Genomic DNA, 22,497 nt, shown 5'->3' on the forward strand with positions numbered 1-22,497 from the left:
GTCTTGATGATTTCTATCTTAGTCGATTGATGGTGGTTGGATTCCTGATTCAGATACTGTCCTGTGTGAGTGGGTTTTCGATATATAGATGTTTCCCATCTAGTCCTTTTCACCAATACGTCTAAGAATGGCAATTCGCTGTGGACTTCCTTCTCCATTGTGAAAGTGATAGAAGGACTTACGTTGTTGATATACTTCAGGAAAGTATCTAGTTCTGCATTTCCATGGTTCCATATTATGAAGGTGTCGACCACGTATCTCAACTAGACTCGGGGCTTCTTTTGGACTTGTTCAATGGCCAGAGTTCCAAACCCTCCATATATATATATATATTGGCTATAACCGGTGAAAGTGGCGGTCCAATTGGCAGTCCCTCATCTTTCGTAAAGAATTCGTCCTTCAGTTGGAAGTAGCAGTTTCGTACTCAGCATCCTGGTAATTCCATGATTACTTGTATAGGTAAGTTTGTTCTATCTTTCAAGTCTCAATCTTCGGATAGCTTCTTTTGTATGATTTGAAGTTCTCCTAAACCAGTGTTCCTCCTTGTGGATGATTTCAGCTTGAGCCCCCCGATGTTATGTTGATGAGTCCAAACATGCTCTGCTATTATGGATTTGCTGGTTTCTCCTCGCTGTATGTATTTTTTGTGTTTGGCAATGCGAACACAAAAAACACACAGTCCAAACACCTATAAATAGTCATATCTCGAAGGAATAAGTCCAGTTATCATCCGAAGAAGATTGTGGATACTAACAATCTGAACGTCGTGCAGTACCTTGGTTTGGAATCTTTTAATTTTATATTTTTAATTTTCATCTCTTGTTAATAATTTTTTTATTTTTCAGCTCGTGTTAATAGTTCATTTTTTTTGGTTGTTGTTTGTATGTTATTTCAGTGTAATTTCAACCACCTTGAAACAAACGATCAATAAGTTAGGTACTACTTTGAGTCCTTTTATGCAATATCGTCCATTTTGCTGTCCTAAATTGGTATCTCATTTTTTAAATTTTCTCCCATATATAGCTAGCCTGATTTTGCAACGATGTCATTCCGTATCGTATCAGAACTGAACTTCACTTAATTGGAAAACTGATTCGGTATAATGGCTCGTACTGCCATCAGCAATTCAGTATCCTGCCTTCATCTGTCAAATTATTGTAATTAGTTTCCATAGAATCCTGGACTGATATCACGCATTATTGTATTTTGTGATTGCCCAATAGGTCGAAATGTTGATGTTAATATTGAATTATCATGTACAGTATTGTGTTAATGAAATACCGATAGATTGCGAATGGAAAGCCTCCGTTTACCAAAGTCTGAACTGTTATTTGATTCATGTGATATTCATTTATATAAATTTGATTTGTAGACTACACGTAACTCTTGAACAAGAAATGCTACTCTATGCTTTGAAATAGTCATTAGAAGAGATAACAATAAGAAACAATCATTGATAATAGTTCGGAATAACTTTCGTTTCTGTCATTTCCACTTCAGTCAGTTGAGTCATACTAATTCATTCAATTTACGGAGCAAAAACGACTGTTTTGACTTCTGAAGATATAGTTTTCAACACGCACAACAATTTCTAACGTTACATTCTAAACTAAATCATCAAATTTACTAGGACTATGTACAGAATTTTTGTCCTATTGAAACCTACAATTTTAGCCGATAATATTTCATTTTTCAACGAAAATTTCTTCATTTTGCGATTGTTGGGAAGAATAATACAAATTGAGATAAAAAAAAGACATTCATTTGAGAAAATTCTCAGATGGAGTGGTATTCGTAACGAATCAAATCAAATCAATTCTAATAATGACAGTTGGTTGTTAATTTTATTAATTAACGAGACTATTTTGCTAGATTCTATATGATTATGAGGAATCTGCTCTGAACGAATGAAAATCAGAATGAAATGAAAATATTTAGGGAGTGGAATAAACTAAGGAAAGGAAATGTTTCAAATTCTTGGTTGTTCGACTTTTCAGCTTCGGCTTCGAAGTCATTTTCAAACACCGGAACTGAGATCTCAATTTGCCTTCTCCTCAAGAACGGACAAACATTGAGGGTTTTGTGACTCAATACCGGGGTCTCAATCTGGTTACTCAACAGGGCTCGCAATTGGTCTCCATAAGGGTCTTAATCTGTCTATCCTACCAGTCCTGCCAAATTTCCGTGGCTGATAAAATGGTTAAGGATGCAGTTCCAAATTTACGACGACCTTAAAAACTGCAATAGCTGAGTTATAGGTTCACGTTAGTTTGAAAACATGTACTGGTGAAAAAATTGGTTTTCCTAAAAATTTTACTCATAGATCTGATGAGATCACTCTTTCTCCCTTATACAAGCTTTTCTGTGGAAGTCCATTCGCCCTAGTCTCCGAACTTTTGTACTTTATGCAGTACTAGTGGTTGCATTCTGGTTTGCATTTTGGTTTGTATAGGCTGCAGATTTTGATTTGTATAGGGTTTGTTTGTTGTGAAGTTTACAACAACCCTATTATTCACCTATTTGTTTCCCCGTTGCAATCTTCATATGCTATTTCATATATGCCTTGGTTTTCTAGCTTCACTTTGTCTTTTGAGTTGTTCAAAGATAGTTTGTTGATTATTGTTGGTTTATACGTTGTTTTTTATTTGGTGTCTTCCCATTCTTCCCGTTTTATTTGTTACTTATCTCCACTAGGGCGGTATGGCTTTGGTTTTGTATGCGTTTATTTCTTCTTTGTTTTCCTTCTTCCTTCGGTGTGTTACTTTATAGATAGAAAGCCTTTTATATCCATCCTGCTGAAGAGCTTTCTGCATGTCTTTCATTTCTTGATATTTCCTGTCATCGTCTGTCAGGCGTTCAGATCTGTATATAAGGGCATTGTCCACCGCTTGTATTTGTGCAGGATGGTGATGTGACACCGCATTCAGTAATCTGTTAGTTTGCATTGGTTTCCTGTACACTGTGTGCTGAATTCTTTCGTTGCGTTTCCTTCTGACTAGTATATGAAGGGTAGATAACTTGTTGTTTCTTTCTATTTCTGTGGTGAACCGATTTTCCCGTGAAGTGAGCTTAGGTATGCTACGAAACGGTCGAATTCTTCATGTCCATTAGGCCAAATGATAATGTCGTCGACATATCTCAGCCATCATTTGGGTATCATCAAGGTGTTGTTCTTGGCCTTGGTTTTGAATTAGCCAATGAATAGGTCGGAGATAGCAGTAGATAAAGCGGAACCCATCGGAGTACCTTCTATGAAGTCCAAAAACTGAAAAGTCTGTTGTTGAAGGAGAAGTATACGTGATTTTCAAGCAGTGGTCTGAGAGTTCGATGACCTGAGCTGGTAGGCTCACTGTTAGGCTTTGTTTTGGTGGTTTTATCCAAATAGCTTGTAGGGCCTCAAATGATTTGTTTATATTCTTCATCTTTGAGCATGTCCTCCATTTTCCTGGTGTATTCTTTTGTGTCCATAACAGCGGTAGCGTTGTCTTCATCTGCCTGTAGTATGATAATATTCATGTTGTTCCTAAGTTCTTTGAGTACTATGAATTCTTCTCCAGTCATTTTTGGTTAGAGACGTTTACTAGTTTCGAATACCCCGGCTATGTCTTGTTGTATGTTATCCATCACAAATTTTACGTTTTTCAGATTGCGGTGAATGTTAATCTAGACGTTTTAGAGAAGTTCATCTGACAAATCTAAATATCGAGCAGCGAGAACGAGTAACTTTTGGCAGAGGTAGAGATATACAAGTCTATATCAGAGTACTATATTAGAGGTATAGGTATTATAGGTATAGAAGTGGGTGGGAAAGGTTGCCTGAAAGCAAGTACGTCAATATTAGTGAAACTGCTACAAACCACGGTTCATGGAATACATGTACTGAAAGCATATACTTCAATTTGCAAATTACAAATGATTGTCATGCTCCAATTCATATTCACGGAAACTGAGTTACTAAAAACGATATTGAAGGATCCATTGATCCATATTATATAGAAGAAACTAAATTCAGGGTTGCCAACTCTTTTAAATTATTGTAAAGTTGCCAGTCTGAATTCTTTTCATTGCTTGTATGAAGATCTGTTCTTTTATGAAACTCCTATATTAGAACCATAATGTTTAGTGAGTCCAGTGCTCATAAAATACGAGATGTCAGTACGAAATGATGACAACATCAATTCGTTTCAGTTATAATGATATTAACTATGTTAATATCGACATTTTCGGTCTTTTCAAAAATTTGAGTGAATATATTTTTGCCATCCCGTTGGTGATTTATTTATTGGATGAAGACTCTTATTTATATTACATTACTATTTTCAAGTGGGTTAAAGCTTCCGAGATAAAGGTAGTCTTTGAAAATGATGAATCTAACTATGAAGAAAATAACAGTGAAAGCGTATTACTTCACAAAAACAAAATGGAGGTTAAGCTCATACATACTATTTTCTCTTTCGAACGGAGGCTTACCATTCTGAGCGCAGATGCTCTTATTGGGACTTCAAGTCGGGAAAGCTAAAGCTCGAAAATATAAAAATCAGGGACTTCCAATTTGAAGTTCCAATACTTAGATTGATCGTTGCACGTGCGGATTGCCGATGGCATGGCACGTGCCGTGTTGACTTGACTTGACGTGTTATCTTGTGTTGCCGTTGCTGCCTGCACAGTGGAGCTGCTGTCGGAGATCTTCCTGCGTGAGTACCTCTAAAAAGAACCTCTCTCACTCTTTTCTCGGCCTTCAGTTAGTTCCGCGCCTTTCTGTCCGAAGAAGTTCAGAGACTCCACTCGACGTTTCATATTTTTCAACAATTAACGTGCTTTGCATACATTATGAGGTTGTTAATATCGGACAGAATAGATATTTTTCAAACGGGTTCGGTGATACAAAAATTGATCGATGATTGAACTAGTTTGGAATGGAATCAATAAAGATTCGTAGAACAATCTACTCCTCTATCGCCAACGCTTCGAACTTCGATAAATCAATTATCGGAGTTGGACAATGAGGAAACATATTTGAAATATAAGTTGAGCCTAATAATTCATATTCCAATACTTCATTTGAAATAAAAAATATTTTGATAGATGTGGTGTCATTCACGTACCAGAATATCTGATTTTTCATATAAAAAAAGTTGAAAAGTATTCAGATTACAGACATAAATGGAAATATGGTTAATGAAATGAACATCAAGCACACTACGAATGAAGAGTTTCAATCAGATGCCAATGAAGAAAATTAGAATGTTTTCTTCTTTTTAGTCACAAGTATTCATTAAACGAAGTTTTGAACTTGTGATGCACTGTTTGGAACCTTTGCTGTATCAATGAATATTACTGGAGGCTTTTTCCACAGCACCAAACCGTCATTTCAACACCTCGACACGTGTTTAGATCACCAAGTGATCATCTTCAAAACAGAGATTATTCTTCCTCCTAATATTCAGTTTCAGTGGTTCCATAATCTCCCAATTCCAGATATACTTTCATCTTCTGGAGCTTTAGGCAAGTATTCAAAATGGAAAGTGACAGAAGTGTCATTACTTGCAACGTATACCCTGCACGTATCTCCATTATTGGCATTTACCAAAATTCCTATTTCCTTTTTTGTTGAACAAAAATACTATGCGCAGCTGATGAATTGAATTTCAAAATCATGGGGGAAGCCGTTAACCACAATATCCTCGAATATTAACATCTTGAGCGATCATCAATATGACTTTCGGAAACAAAGATCAACCGACGATCTTCTATCATATGTCTCCCATATCTGGAATAACGCAATTGAGAAATATGGGGAGTCAAAAGCTAATGCGCTTGATATTTCTAAGGCCTTTGACCACGTATGGCATGAGGATTTGCTGGCCAAACTTCGATGCTGTGGCTTGTCGGATCATTTTTTGTATGGATATCCAACTGTCCAACTTCCTGGAAAAACCTTCCCTGCAAGTGGCTGTCCATGAATATCTGATGAATACTTTGACCATCAACGCTGTGAACCAACAACTATCTGCTCTTGATATTTCCTTCTCCCGGAGAATCCATTCTTTTCTACTCGGGAATAGTACTTCATAAGGCAGTTCGTAGTTAACTGTTGGAGCCATAAAGTTAGAGGTCATTTTCAGAATGGTGTGACTTCCAGTGTCAACAAACAGTCTGTTGCACTCTGCATTTGATTAATTTGTGCAATTGGTAATGTACACAAGTCTGTAAGCAGTCCATCTAGCCTCTCTCTCTCCAGAAAAATGTGGAGAGGAGGTAGATCTAGAAGGATCTCCATGGCTGCTGACGTTGTGGTACTGATGGCACCAGTGATAGCCAGACAAGCCTGTCTCTGTAAACCAGAGAGCTTCGCTTTTGCCGTTTTCTGCAAAGCCTTTGGCCACCAAGCAACTGCACCATAAGTGATCATTGGTCTCACAATCATCACATGAATCCAATGGATTTGTTTGGGACCTAAGCCCCAAGTTTTACCACGAATCCTTCGACATGTCCATAGAGACAGTCTGGATTTGTGTAAAACTTTTTCCAAGTGAGCGTTCCAGGTGAGTCTTTTTTCAAGGACAATGCCAAGATATTTCACCTCCGTTCCAAATGGAATGACGACCTCACCATTGAGGGAAATTAGCGTTAGATCGTCCAATTTTTTTCTCTTGGTGAAGGGGATTGAAACAGTTTTGCTGGGGTTGACAGACATCTGCTCTCTCATGCACCAACTGTGAACAACATCCAACGCGCTTTGGAGGATATTACAAGCGACCCTTTCCGACGTGGACCTTGCCAGGATGACAAGGTCATCTGCATAAGCTTGCAGATCAACTTTTTTTTCATTAAGGGCATCAATCAGATTATCCATCAGGAGCGACCACAGAAGGGAAAATAGTACCCCTCCTTGAAGGCAGCCCCTGGTGATCCTGAAACTGATAGCCTCGCCATGAAGAGTCGTAGTTGCAGTTCTGTTTACTAGCATAGCATAATGGTTAAAATGACATGTTGGTTAAAATGGGCACCAATATGTCTTGGCACAATCATGTCGCTGGAATTGCATAAGCTGCTTCTCTGAATCTTGGAATACTGTCCCAAATCAGAAAACTGTACAAACCTCAGCAACTTTTGATGCTTTATAAAGCTCAGTTCAGATCGTCTTTGGAGTATCATTCGCATATATGGAGCTCCGCCCCTAAGCATACCCTGAAGATGCTAGATTCCATCCAGAAAAGAGACATCTGTCTGATCTGTCGAACATCAAAGAATGCTTGGAAATGTGCCTCTCTTTTATAGATACTTGACACATTTGATTCAACCAAGAGCAGTACATATCAGAAATACGTGACTGACTGTGTCTGCTCATCGTTTTGAGGTTCAACTCAGTACACCTAGAACTTCACTGTTTGAGAACTCGTTCATTCGAAGAACTGCGTTTATGTGGAATAAACTTCCTGGGAACGTTTTTTCAAATGAATATAATCCAGCCTTCCAAATCCAACGTGAATCACTACTTTTACACAGGCACGGCTCTTAGAGGGCCTTGAGGGTTTTTCTGCAGAACTCCATCGCTAGAGCTTTCTCAAAAAGCGTGAAAATACTCGATTTGAAGAACACTTCTATGAAAATTGGTTTAATTCTTGAATATGAACAATCTAATACAGCAACTCAAAATCTGAATGCCGTAGAAAAAACGTTTGTTTCGAACCAAAAAGCGAAAACCCTGCCGATACTCAAAACATAATAAGAGGCAAAGAGTATGAGAGAGATTGCAGAAAACCAAATGTTTTTGATGCCACGGTTCCTGTTGACGGTTTTTATTCTTTGATCCTGAGATTTCCATATTCAATCTTCAATTTCGAAGAAAATGAATCGAATAATTCATGTATTCAGGTATTGGTATCCTGCTACTGAGGGTTTTCATGTATTTAGATGATAAAATTCACCATTTAATTGGTGTTTCTGGTTGAAATTCTTCATACAACACTAATTGTGGGTTGAATCATGTGTTCTTTACCATATTTTCGTTGAGTCTAGTTAAAGTAAATACCGTTTTTATAATTCAAGTCATACACCATAATGTATAAAGTATATTTCTCGTCTTTTTTCCCATTATAGAGTCCTGAGAATGTACTCAATGATGGAATTTGAAATATTCAATTTTACGAATTTCTACAGATCACATCCCAAACTAGATCCCAAATCAAATAAGATTATAGATAATTATGTTGGCTTCTAAAAAATGTTCCAAATGAATCACGAACTAGCCAACTATCTTCTCTAATTGAATAGAACTGGCCGATACTTGATGAAAATCTATAATTAAAACTAATTAATACAGTTAATACAGGGTTTTCGTAAAACCCTTTATATTGAAACTTTTTTTACGCTTGAGGAAGCTATATATATAGCGAAACACGTGTCGCGGGTTTTTCAAAACCCTTCTAGTGAAAATCATTCAATAAACTGTATAAACTGTTTCTAGGTAGAATATCAAGATCAAAATATCAAATGTCGAGTGACTTCCTGAATGCTTTCGTAGTGTATCATTTTTAGTCTGAACATTTTTATGGTACACTCAAATATGACATTTTATTCTCTTGGACATGATAACTATTTCAATTTGACAGTATTTCCAGAGAAAGCAGTAGAAAAACTTATCTTCCTGAGTTTATTTTGATAATAACCTCAAATAGTCCATCGTCATTCTACAAGATGTTTGCGATACTTTGATAGCTCAGCAATTTTTCATTGTTTTAAATTTGTCTTATTCAGTTATTTTAAATTCGATTATTATTATTAGTTCACAACTTCTTTTTAGTGTACTTTCCTTCTCCTGAATTTATTAATGGTGCTGTCCTCACAGTACGGTTTTTCCAAATATATAATATCTCGTTCATTTCCCAATTTTATCGCATCACCTCTTATTTTATATCTTTCCATTCCACTTCAATACAAATTTTCAACTATAAAATTTCAATATTACCTACTTTATTTCTTCTACTGAAGTTCTGTGGATAACATTCATTAATTCGCTTATATCTTCCTCAAATAATTTCTTTTCAGTTTGAAGAAAACGTTTTCCAGACAACAAAATAAATTTGTTCGTCTACATGATTCCTTACACCCCTCCTGGATTTTTTTATGTTCTGAAACAATATTCCTTCTTTCAACTGATTTATTCCTCAATTGAATATCCATTAGTTTGATTTGAATCCTCTCTATAGAGAAATTATGCACTTTCCTCAATACTACAGATCAGTAATGTGGATTGAAATTTACATTTTCATGAAGTATTTATTCTACTTCTGGAAAGGTTATTACCATCTTTTGTTTAGGTCATCTATACTACCTACAACTTTTCCTCTTCTATTTTTTTGTTACTCAAACTTTAATGCTATGTACTTTATGTATATATGTATGTATTTTCCACAACACATCAGTACCCTTCCATATGTTTTTTTTATTTCAGTCAGTAATGAAAAAAGTGTTGTTGGTATTTACGATACCTGAAATTTTTATCAATTCAGGTCCAAAAATAGCCTTTGATTTGATTTTTGTTCATTTTTTCATTTGAGAGTCACATCAAAGAAAATAATTTGAATATTGATCATTGTCATAATGATTTTTTTTATTTCCTGAAATGACCAACTGGAAATTCCAAGAATTATTTTCCTGAGCACTTATTACAACTGTTTCTTGAATATAAAATACTTTATATTCGAAAATAATGAGAGAATTCGACGATATACCAAGTTTTCAGTAGCATTTCACTGTAAAAACAAATGGATGTACGCTTTTTGCATGCTGAATATTTTCTATTTACTTACTGCTTCTATCATTTATCGATACAACTGTTTGATGAATGAAAAGTGGGTTTTGAATTCAAATATTCAAGTTGAAGGATTACATGAATATTTGAACATTTCTCAACACTTATTCCAGGAATGTGCATGATATTTTGTTACATTGCATGATTGTTGAATTATTTCAGAAGAGGAATGAAAAATATTATCTACGTGGAAACTCTGAGAAAGATAAACTCTCGGTGGTTATATGTGCATAACAATAACGTCAAAGCGATGGAAAAATCCATGGCACTCTTTTGATACTGGTGGCGATAGTTAGTGGTATATACTATGTACAAATATTAATGAAAATACTAAAAATCACCGGAACGAAAAATCGGAAGAGTTGATTAAAAATTTAAACAATGTGGACAAAGAAAAAATTAGCAGACTAATCATATGGTGTTAGGAAAGGAAACGCTGATTTGTAATAAAAACAAATCATTGTGATCCGAAATGAAAATGAAATAAAGAATGGGCACGGCAGGAGTTAAAGTAATCGCATTGCCGACTCTTCAGCCAAGGAAGCGGCTGGACTAAGAATTTTAGGACTCAGTGGCACCTACGGCCCGATGACTTCGACAATTGCTGAACTAGCCAAACGTCACACCCATGCTCAATCCCTAAAGAGATGGGATGATATCAAAGGATGCAATCTTAACAGTAGGATTTCTGACTGACCACTGTCTACTAAGGAAACACCTCCATACTGTGGGACTAGTGGACACACCTCTATGCAGGATGTGTAAACAGGAAGATTAAACTTTCAGGCATGTACTATGCCAGTGTCCGGAATTGAACAACTACTTTTTAGAAGTTGTTTGAATAGACAAATAGTGGAAGTAAACAATACACTCAGTTCTGAAAGAGAAATTACTTATGGTATACCACAGGGTACTGTGATTGGACCTACATTATTTTCATTATATATTAACAGCCTACTTACCATGAAGATAGATGGTTCCATTTACAGTTTTGCAGATGATATGGCCATAATATATACTGATGATAATTGGGAAAAATTGAAAATGAAAGTTGAAACCCAAATCAATGTATTGAAAGACTGGTTTGATCATAAGTCACTCACAATCAATTTTGAAAAAACAAAGTTTCTACCCTTTGCAAGTTACGAAAATCAACTACCCAACTATAATTAATTAATAATAAATAACCACGGGAAAAAAAATAGAAGACCTAAGAACAGACCATATTAAATACCTGGGAGTAACAATTGATTCACATCTTAGATGTAATGAACATATTGAAGAAATAACTAAATCATTGAGATGTTTATTGTATAAATTCAAGTACTTGAGATCCGTTCTCGATATCCATCACCTCAAAATAATATACTACGCATTGGTACAATCTAGGCTCCAATATGCCATACTCAGTTGGAGTGGCATATTAGACATCCACCTGAAAAAAGCTGAGGTATTACAAAAAAAGTAATTAAAATTATGTACAATAGAAAGAATGACTACACCTCTAATTATATTTTTAGAGATTCAAAGCTACTTGATGTACGACAGTTATATATGTATAATATAATATTGTATATCTTCAAAAATAAAACGTCTCTCCAGCAAATCGGTCACGATTATAATACTCGACTGAAACAAAAGGTAATGTACAGCTAAAGGCAACAAAAAAGTCAATTGGGCAACACTCTTACAAATACCACAGTGCAAAACTTTTTAATTACTTACCTGATCTGTACAAAACATACATTCATAAAATAAATAATATTAAACTGATAAAAACCATCTTCAAAAAGTATGTATATAATACTAATGGAGATATTGTTCATGATATACTCATGAATAAATAAATAATCCTCGTTTGTACTTTAAAATAAAATATCTACGTTGTCATTGTTCGTTCATACTCGTTTACCGCTTAATGTATTTTCATATATATATATATATATATATATATATATATATATATATATATATATATATAAATATATATATATAGTTATATATATATATAGTTTAGTTTAATATTAAATTTTTGTCATCGCCTCGTTTAAATGTAAAATCAATTCTGCACATCAGTTATGCATTGCACAACTAAAGAATTCCCACACACAACTTCGGTTTTAGTGGGTTTCTCCATGTTTGTTTGTATTGCTTTGTTTACATGTTACTATCTTGTGCTGTTGTATATATATATAAATGAACATTATTATTATTATAAGTGATGTGGGCCTACACTCACTCTCCCTACTCAACGGATACAGATACAGATTTTACGAACCAAGTTACTTTAGTTTCCACAACGGTCTTCAGGATATGCTGTTATTTGTTATCTACATATTTTCGAAGAACTCAACATTGAAATCGTGAGGAGCTCAAATGTTTTCATTGCCAAATATCAGCTAGAAATATTCAATCATGTGCGGCATAGCTACATCGATAGATACAAAAAATTTGCGTATCATCAGAAACTTCTTTTAGTAGGTTGTTGACGTATTATCCTCCAAATTACTAGTCGACCACAGGGCGATAACGATATTCTCTGAACAACGTCTTGCTCAACTTGGAAGGCATTAATAAAGTCAAAAAACTATCAAAACACAGAGTTGTCTCTTCAAAAGGATGAGTGCTTTGGTAGAGGATCCGGTATTATTATATACATCACTACTCCCTCACATGATGACCGTGTAAAAGATATCATCAAATGCAGTATCGCAAAAATTCATCTTCCTTGTCATGCAAGAGTCTAGTAGGTTCTCTTGACGATGATAAGGCATAGTTTTGACTACTTCTGGAATATTAATCAGATGTTGAGGATTCTGCGCTCAAGACACTTCAAGAATCCGCACAAAATCCAACAAGAGTATCTATGTCTTATGTCAAAAAAATGAAATAGGTGACATTTTTGTAATGAAAGGACCAATAACACTCCTGGGATTATGAGTCCAATTTCGAACGTATCTATAGGTACAGCTGCCGGACTGAGTCTTGGCTGATGAGAAGCCCCTCCTAGAATAGAATAAGTATGTATGTACGATTTCTCCCACTGGCCATGACTCAGTCCGTTAACTGTATACAGCAATATTTTGTAGACAGTCGGTCAGTTCAGTCATATTCGAGTTTATCGATGTAACAGTCATAATTTATGCTTATGATGATGTACTGAGAGATAGTTATCCTAGATAAAACAATGCGTGCGTGCGAATAACTGTTGGAGGAGTCAGTTTCACGACAAAAAATCAAATCCGAGTTGCGAAAAGGATGTCTATAGAACTTGTTAAAATTGAAAAATTGTAGTATCGAGCCACCATTATCGATCATCTGTATTTGTATGGTGGTGAGGTGAGCAGATTGACGAAGATATGCTCAATACTTTTGGTGATCAATGTACTTCCTGTGAGACCATGAAAAAGTAGATTGCAAGCAAGTGGTTTAAATCCTGTGAGGACGAATACTGATTGGAAAGACCAGTTTTCGTGTCCAGCTCCTTACAAACTATATAGTTCATGGTATGACTTCATCAAACCTTCAAATTGGGCTAAAACTACATCTGAGGTGGAATATTCCATATTGACACATCCATCATATAGTTGACGTCAATTTGGACATGAGACAAAAAGCTGCAAAATAGATCTCATAATGTCTGGATATTTATCAGAAGTGCGCCTTCAACTGTTCTTGGATTGATAAATGTCTGGAAACTTTTTGCAAGGAATCTCGTATTCAAAAATCAGCTAGAAAAGTTCTCGTATTAATTTTTCGCGATTGCCGAAGAGTAATGATGATCAATCTTCTGAAAAAGGATGAAGCAGTAACTGAGATTTTCTATTCGACGTTATTGGCCAATCTATGGAAAGAAATGAAGAGAAAACGAGGAAAGTTCTCCAAAGGTATTTTGTTCGTGTAGAACAATGTCTGCACACAAATCAGATGTTCCATGCAAACAACTGATTGGTATCTGAATTCAAGATTTGAATTACTAGAACATTGGTTCGTTCAACGGTCATGAATTGTTCTGAAAAAAGTGTAGGTCAATGAAGAGGTGGTGGCAGTTTTGGAGGCCTACTTTGTGAAGAGATATACTTTTTCATAAGTCTAGGAACATTGGACTTTTACTGTAATGATTGTTGCCAGATAAGAGAAGGGTACTTCAACTTTTGATTTGCTTCAATACTTATAGTGGGCTGAAAATGTTACCCACCCACCCACATTTTTCTATGTTCAATCAGTACACTACCCACATACGCCCATAGTGTATATGGGTAGTGATGTGGGTATATACAAGAATGGTGAAGTTTGGAAAAGCCCATTATAAAAGATACAGCTTGCCATTTACTCGCATAATAATAAATCAAAGTGTCACCTTTCGAACAAGTGAATTGAATACTACAATTCGCCTGCAGGTCGAATATGTTACAGAAAGCCCTTGTACTGTTAGCAATTGAACAAACATTCGGCTTGATTTATGTCCACATGAAAGTCAGATTAATGTAGTTTCGGTTTAATTTCGAAATTCATGATGCTGTTTATTAATTACTCTGCATGAGTTCGTGTAAATATGAACTTTGTACGAAGTAGATGAAGGGTGTTTTCAATTTCGAGAGAACGGCGGAGGGCTTCGCGATTGGGCCGAAAACAAAATTGTCATTTATCAGGGGCACTAAACAATACCCCGAGTTCTATAAAGTCAACACCTGAAATACTTCAACGATAATGTAAATATTTGTAACCAAAACACTTTTGATCAAGCTTCCTAAGCTGTGATTGATGATGATAGTGATAAACATAGTGCAGCTGTAAATATATACAGGGAGACCATGTAGTGAATGAAGCGAAAGGGTGCAGTGCCAGCCACTTTCTAAGCTTTTCACATATAGTCAGTGGGCAAACTTGAAGGCTGGCTATAAATCAAATCATCTATTTTCAAATCAGAAAACATGTTTTCTGATGGGTGTCTGTCCATTAACCTACAGTGTAGGTAGTTGAGACTGACCCGAATGAATTGTTCCTTTAGCTTTCAAGCCTTCAAGCCTTTATCCTTCAAGTATGCCCACAGACTATATGTTGTAGCTGAAAAGTCAAATGCATTTAGTTTTTTTCTCGAAATTGTATAAAGAGTACTGTTTTAATTCTCTTGGTAGAGCATTGTAAAGGATGATGGGGTTGTAAATGAAACTTCGACTGAAACACGCTGAAGTGTATCTGGGAATTATGAATTGATCCCGATTTCGCGTTCTTGATTAACTAAGACACCCAAATGAGCTGTATCTTTCAAAAATATGGTCGAATTTCCTTATACCATATTTTGAATTTTCTGTAGGCGTTTCACATCAGATAGAATTAATGTAGGTCCGTTAATGATGTCACAATATATGACTCTAGATAAAATGAGGGTTTGACAAAGTTTTACTTTAAGTTTGAGAGTCATAATATCATGGTTACGGTACACATGCCGTGAGATGTAGTAGGAGCCTTAACATAGACTGCTAATATGTTTATCAAATCTAAGGTCTGAGTCTAACTACAGACCAAGATTTTTACATTCGTTGATTACGAAAATTCTATCACATCCAATTCGGACATCAATTTCGTTTACTAGTTCAGCCCTTTTACATTTAGTACCCATCAGCTGAGATTTTTTAGAGTTCAGTTTTAGGTTTTGCGCGATTGAAAAGCTCAACAAATTTTCAAGATTTTCATCAACCATTTCAACAGCATCATGTAACTTTTTGGAAAAACAGTAGTACAATTGGGTATCATCTGTATAATGATGGATAGTGGAGTTCTCAATTACATGGTGAAAATTTGATACATACAGTGAAAGAAGGAGCAGGCCCAGAATAGAACCTTGAAGGATTCCGAACCTGATAGATGAGCATTCGAGCATACTCATTTAGACATATTCTCTGACTCCGGTCGTTGAGATAGCTTTTAGCCAAAGCAACGGCACCAGCTCCAAAACCAAAGTATGATAGTTTTCTACAAAGAAGTTGATGGTCCATCGTGTCAAATGTATGCTCCAATTTCCACTTGTTGTCGTCTTCTTCTATAACATGTACAATACATTTCTGCCACCCTCCGAAATTGATATTTTTCAAGGACTCTTTGAATATTATTATGACATCTTCATCAATGTAGTGTTTCATCTTGGACTTTGAAGCCATCGAATTTCCAAAGCATATCACGAGTACACAAATGAATAAAGTTATGGAGTGGATTGTGATAATCACAGAAAAAATGTGGACCAACATAATTTTTTTCATGACCAGCTTACTTTTGGACGATGGAACCTTTTATGAAAGATGAAATTGAAGGATTTTTCAAGTATTTCAAATACGTGTATTAGTTTCCTGAATGAAAATGCATTGTTTATGGGTACTCCACCTTTGAACTTCCAATTTTAGTGGTTGACGCTTTCAAATTCCAACAAGCAGTTACCTCATTACTCTTCCAAAAATGACTTTTTTCATGAAATACTTATTCTTCGAATGATTCTCAAAAAACCGCCTGAAAACATAGTTATATTAGTTGAAAAATTGACACTTTCACATAATATTTTTATTGAATTGACAAATAATAAACATCTGGCAACGAATTGAAAACTTCTGTTATGATCAGGGTTTTTTTCGAAAGTCTGTATGTGAACTGGCATTCAACATTTCCATTCAAAAGATTTCCAGGACATATGGCGGTCAAAAATTCAAATCACTTCGTTTCCTGTGCCGAATTTCCTGCAGCTAATTCCTCTCGAACTCGTTGGAAAATAGTCACTGCAGAATAATTGGTTGTGCGGTGGAAATTGAAAATTGAATATCGTGTTTGATTGAATATTGATTGCTTAGTTCAATATGTGCCTCATTGTCGAACGAAAAACTCAATTGCACCCAATCCGATTGAATGTGAGTCTGTTCATCACCCTTTCAGCAGCCGGTTCATAATGGCTCTTTTAATGGTGTATTACGTAATTATATTTTCTTATAATGAAAACTATTGAATTTGTGAGTTAACAAATTGACTCGATGAAACTCTTTTATCGATATCTCAGAGTCGGTGGGAGATAATATCATTTAAATTGCATATAGCGATAGAGGTGCATCCTGCAAGGTCATGGATTCAAATAAAATCCTATAGAAAATGTCATTTCTACCTCTAGTAAGTGAAATAGGACTAGTACTACAGTGCCACCAAGATTTAGCTGAAGCCTTGATAGATAATAATATCATCCTGATGTGGGTTAAAGGCCACGACAAGAGTAAAGGTAATCGTATTGCCGACTCTTTAGCCAAGGAAGCGGCTGGACTAAGAATTTTAGGACTCAGTGGTACCTACGGCCTGATGACTTTGACAATTGCGGAACTAGCCAAACGTCACAACCATGCCCAATCCCTAAAGAGATGGGATGGAATCAAAGGAAGCAGTCTTACCAGGATCACCCTGGGTGACCCTGGGAAGCTGGCGCCGAAGAAATATCTGGGGATGGCCAGGAAAAATCTACGCTTGATAGTAGGATTTCTGACTGGTCACTGTCAACTAAGGAAACACTTTTATAATATGGGGCTAGTGGATATGTTACGGGCAACGTGATTAACTGGGCATTATTAATAAGGACCGGCCATTATTGATAATCCCCCAAAACGATGGGCAAAGTCATTAATTTATCACTTTGACCGGCCATTATCAATAATGCCCGATGGCCCGTGGTCCATCCCAAAGTAGGTTTAAAATCAGTCTTGCTATCATTTGACGGATTGACGGAGATAGTAAGTGAAGATGACCTTGAGGCAATGTTGAAAAATGCTGATTCCGGTGAAGGTCAAAACGTATTTGTGGAAAGCGATAACATAGATGAAAACTCAGCCGCTGTTACTGGTTCTATTTCTGTTGCGATAAAACTTGAACCCCGTTCCAAACTGGAACAACAATCTGACTATTGAAAGAAGATGTGCTCTGCTGTTTCATCATTTTCCAAACATAGGCGATACACACTGTCTTCCGACAGTCCAAGTCTCTGCATATGACGATTCAAATGACCTGTAAGAAGGCCTGTTAGACATCGCAGTTCATCCCTACTGTAGTCAAACAACTGTTTGGTATCAAGCTTCGAAGGGTGGATAAACGCCTTGGAGTGAGCCAATCCTGGGAGATTCTGCCAGAAGTCCATAAATTTTCTTGCCATCCAGGTGTTCAATCTGTGTTCGACAAAGCCTAAATCGATGCCGATGACAGATTCTGGTCCGATCAAGCTGCTTGCAGCACCCTCCATTGCAAGGGAGTCTGCAGCCTCTTTGCCGTCCAGGACAGTATGGCCAGGAATCCAGACCAGAGAAAATTCGTTAATACTTCCTATCGAGGAGAGTCGTTTTTCGCAATTTGCTACTAGTTTAGACGTTGCTCGGTAGGAGGCAAGAGCTTCCAACGCCGCTTGACTGTCCGAGATTATTTTTATTGACTTGCGTATGAGGTTGGATTCTTCCAATCTCTCCACACACAGCTCAATAACGTGAATATTTGCTTGAAATACAGTAAAGGAAGGCTGATGATAAGTTGCAATTTTAGAAACATTGGAGAGCTGTCACTCTAGATATCGGAAAATACTGATTTCTCCTTTTATATTTGTATTCTATATGTCAAAACAGTGAGTGCACTCAATTTTACTCAATATCAGATGATGCAGCCTTAATTAGTGTGAAGTTACCAACAAATTTTCATCCACAGTTTATGACGAGGGACAATCGAACAGGGTTTAGAATGAGATTTGCGAACAGTGTTGCCAGATTGCAAATATTAAGAATTTTACCTGTATTTTGATGTTATCATTTTCAAGATACGATATATTATTGAGTCATGTCGAATAAATGAGTCAGCATTCTACATAAACTCATTATATCAGTCAGCTGTCCCTATACAAGCATTAATACCGAGAAAAATGTGGAATAAGAGTGTAATATTATTCAGGATGAATTCATTTGTACCGAAACAGGTAGCGTATGAGAATTGGAAAATTGGTTTCTCGGTAAAAATGTAATGACTTGTAAATAGTATGTCATTTGAATTATCCTGCGTTGAACAATACCGAATGCCCAGGAAAGACTCATCCACGAAATATCAAATTTCTCACTCATCAAAAATAGTTTGTTGAATGAAAATTTCAGAAAATATTCTTCGAAAGTATATATATCGACGTATATCATACGTTTCTTCGGTGCGAAAAAAAATTCCGTATATTCGGAACTGAATTACTCAAAAAAGTCAAATATCTCACTTATCAAAAATAGTTTGTTGATAAAAATTGCAGAATATATTCTTCGAAAGTATATATATCGACGAGCTCAAACAGATTTGCGTACCATTCGTTACTTCGGCGCGAAAAAAAATAGTTTCGTATATTCGGAACTGAATTTCTCAAAAAAGTCAAATTTCTCACATATTAGAAATAGTTTGTCGATGAAAATCTCATAATATATTCTTCGAAAGTATATATATCGACCTGCCTGAACAGATTTGCGTATCATTCGTTCCTTCGGTGCGAAAAAAAATAGTTCCGTATATTCGGAACTGAATTACTCAAAAATGTCAAATTTATTACATATCAGAAATAATCTGTCGATGAAAATTTCATAATATATTCTTCGAAAGTATATCTATCGACATGTTGAAACAGATTTACGTACCATACGTTCCTTCGGTGAAAAAAAATAGTTCCGTATATTCGAAACTGAATTATTCAAAAAAGTCAAATTTCTCACATATCAGAAATAGTTTGTCGATGAAAATTTTATAATATATTCTTCGAAAGTATATCTATCGACCTGCCTGAACAGATTTGCGTACCTTTCGTTCCTTCGGTGCGAAAAAAAATAGTTCCGTATATTCGGAACTGAATTACTCAAAAAAGTAAAATTTCTCACATATCAGAAATAGTATGTCGATGAAAATTTCATAATATATTCTTCGAAAGTATATCTATCGACATTTTAAAAAAGATCTACGTACCATACGTTCCTTCGGTGAAAAAAAATAGTTCCGTATATTCGAAACTGAATTATTCAAAAAAGTCAAATTTCTCACATATCAGAAATAGTTTGTCGATGAAAATTTCATAATATATTCTTCGAAAGTATATCTATCGACCTGCCTGAACAGATTTGCGTATCATTCGTTCTTTCGGTGCGAAAAAAAAAATAGTTCCGTATATTCGGAACTGAATTACTCAAAAAAGTCAAATTTCTCACATAACAGAAATAGTATGTCGATGAAAATTTCATAATATATTCTTCGAAAGTATATCTATCGACATTTCAAAAAAGATCTACGTACCATACGTTCCTTCGGTGAAAAAAAATAGTTCCGTATATTCGGAACTGAATTACTCAAAAATGTCAAATATCTCACTTATCAAAAATAGTTTGTCGATGAAAATTTCAGAATATATTCGTCGGAAGTATATCGAACGACGTGCTCTAACAGATTTGCGTACCATACGTTCCTTCGGTGTGAAAAAAAATAATTCCATATATTCGGAACTGATTTACTCAGAAAAGTCAAATTTCTCACTTATCAAAAATAGTTTGTTGATGAAAATTCCAGAATATATTCTTCGAAAGTATATCTATCGACGTGTCCAAACATATTTCCGTACCATACGTTTCTTCGGTGCAAAAAAAATAGTTCCGTATATTCGAAACTGAATTACTCAATAAAGTCAAATATCTCACTTATCAAAAACAGTTTGTCGATGAAAATTTCAGAATATATTCTTCGAAAGTATATCTATCGACCTGCCCAAACAGATTTGCGTACCATTTGTTTCTTCGGTGCGAAAAAAATAGTCCCGTATATTCGGAACTGAATTACTCAATAAAGTCGAATATCTCACTTATCAAAAATAGTTTGTCTATGAAAATTTCAGAATATATTCTTCGAAAGTATATCTATCGACGTGCTCAAACAAATTTGTGTACCATACGTTCCTTCGGTGCGAAACAAAAATAGTTCCATATATTCGGAACTGATATTTTGTGGATGTCTTTTCTGGGCATTCGGTATTGTTCAACGCAGGATATTTCAAATGACATACTTTTTACAAGTCATAAAATTTTTACCAAGAAACCAATTTTCCAGTTCCCAGGCGCTATCTGTTTCGGTACAAATGAATTTTTCCTGAATAATATTATACTCCTATTTTACATTTTTTTCGGTATTAATGCTTGTATAGGGACAGTTGGCTGATATAATGAGTTTATGTAGAATGCTGACTCATTTATTCGACATGTTTCAATAGTATATCGTGTTTTTAAAATGATAACATCGAAATACAGGTAAAATTCTTGAAATTTGCAATCTGGCAACACAGTTAGCAAATCTCATTCTCGTTATAAACTGTGGATAACTTTACACTAATGTAGCCTATTCGGAGTTTCACAATTTTTTTCTCGTTCATCTAATAGTTGCCCTTTCCCATTCCTGGGGTCTGTACAAACGTCTAAATATACCAACATTTTATCTGAATTCCCATTCAAAGCGGATCCGTGGAATCGATAGTCATAATGAGTTAAAGTGATCGTAAGATCCGGGATAACATCTGAGTAGTCGCGGGTGTAAAGCGTGCCTTTGAATTTCTCGGGATTCTGGATATTCCTCGGAACGTTTAAGCGGATAACGATAATTTCTAGGAATAGCATCACCCTCCCACATTCAGAGCGATTCATGTTGAAAGTGTGGGCAGGGTAATTATGGAAAAATCTGAATGAAGGTAATGCAAATATTGGATAAATGAATAGCTCACACTAATACCCAATTACAGTAAGACTCGATTCGGAAGGTGGGAAAGTCAATAATTGAATTCCTGTAGCATTGAGTTAAATCGGAGATTAAAAGATTTTTTTCAAGGACAAAACACAAGCATCACATAAATATCCTTACGGCGCTCTAAGAGCGGTGCCTGTGCGAAATTAGCGACTCACGTTGGAGTTGAATCGGTGGAGAATGAATTAATTTGGAAAAACGTACTCAAAAAGTTTATTTCACGTCAACGCGGTTCTCCAAATGGAATAATTCTCAAAATGTAAAGTTCGAGGTGTACTGAGTTGAACCTCAAAACGAAGAGCAGCCGAAGTCCGTCGCGTATTTTTCATATGTACCGCTCTTGGAATCAAATGTGCCAAATCACTTGAACACCTTTCGTGAAAGTATCTATGAAAGTGGGACAAATCTCCAACCTTTCTTCTATGTTCCAGACCAGTGGTCGCCAACCTGTCGATCGCGAGCTACCGGTAGCTCGCGGAGGCAATTCTGGTAGCTCTCACAACGATTTTAATTTAAAAAATACAAACTGCAAAAATCAACGAAGCTTCCGAAAATTCTACAAAAAAAATCTAATTGTCATAATATTAAACATAAACAGCGGCAACGTTGCGGTGAGCGATCTGCCACTGACGCCATCAAGCTAGAATCGGCTAGAACCGACCAACCGGACCAGCGCGTTAGTGTTCGAGAACGATCTGGATTGCTTTGAACGGGATAAAAACTGAACGCGTAACCAACGTCCAGCGCATGGGTTAGTAGAGAACAACAAAAATAATATTATGGCAAGCAGTTGTAAGAAGGTAAAGACATACCACTTTCTTTCGGAATGGAAAGAACAATACTTTTTTACAGAAGTTAAAGATAAAAATGTGTGTTTG

General features: G+C 35.8%; 1 protein-coding gene across 7 annotated transcripts in view; it reads left to right on the top strand.

The window, feature by feature from the left end:
- The window catches only part of LOC111503217 (cubilin), a 278,475-nt gene that overhangs the window by 192,569 nt on the left and 63,409 nt on the right, over nucleotides 1-22,497 (top strand). For 6 of the 7 annotated variants that reach the window (XR_012467349.1, XM_074182953.1, XM_074182951.1 and 3 more), the window contains one exon: nucleotides 4,668-4,694. The exons of the other annotated variant lie outside the window; for it this stretch is intronic. Coding sequence is in view for 5 of the 6 variants with exons in the window: in XM_074182953.1 (XP_074039054.1) it covers nucleotides 4,668-4,694 (27 nt within the window). In the remaining variant the exon portion in view is untranslated. The remainder of the gene's footprint in view (nucleotides 1-4,667; nucleotides 4,695-22,497) is intronic. 7 annotated transcript variants of the gene reach the window in all.

Source organism: Leptinotarsa decemlineata, unplaced genomic scaffold (genome assembly GCF_025532065.1).
Source record: "Leptinotarsa decemlineata unplaced genomic scaffold, Ldec_3_MD MMD2_tig00026330_RagTag_RagTag, whole genome shotgun sequence".
Taxonomy (NCBI): Eukaryota; Metazoa; Arthropoda; class Insecta; order Coleoptera; family Chrysomelidae; genus Leptinotarsa; species Leptinotarsa decemlineata.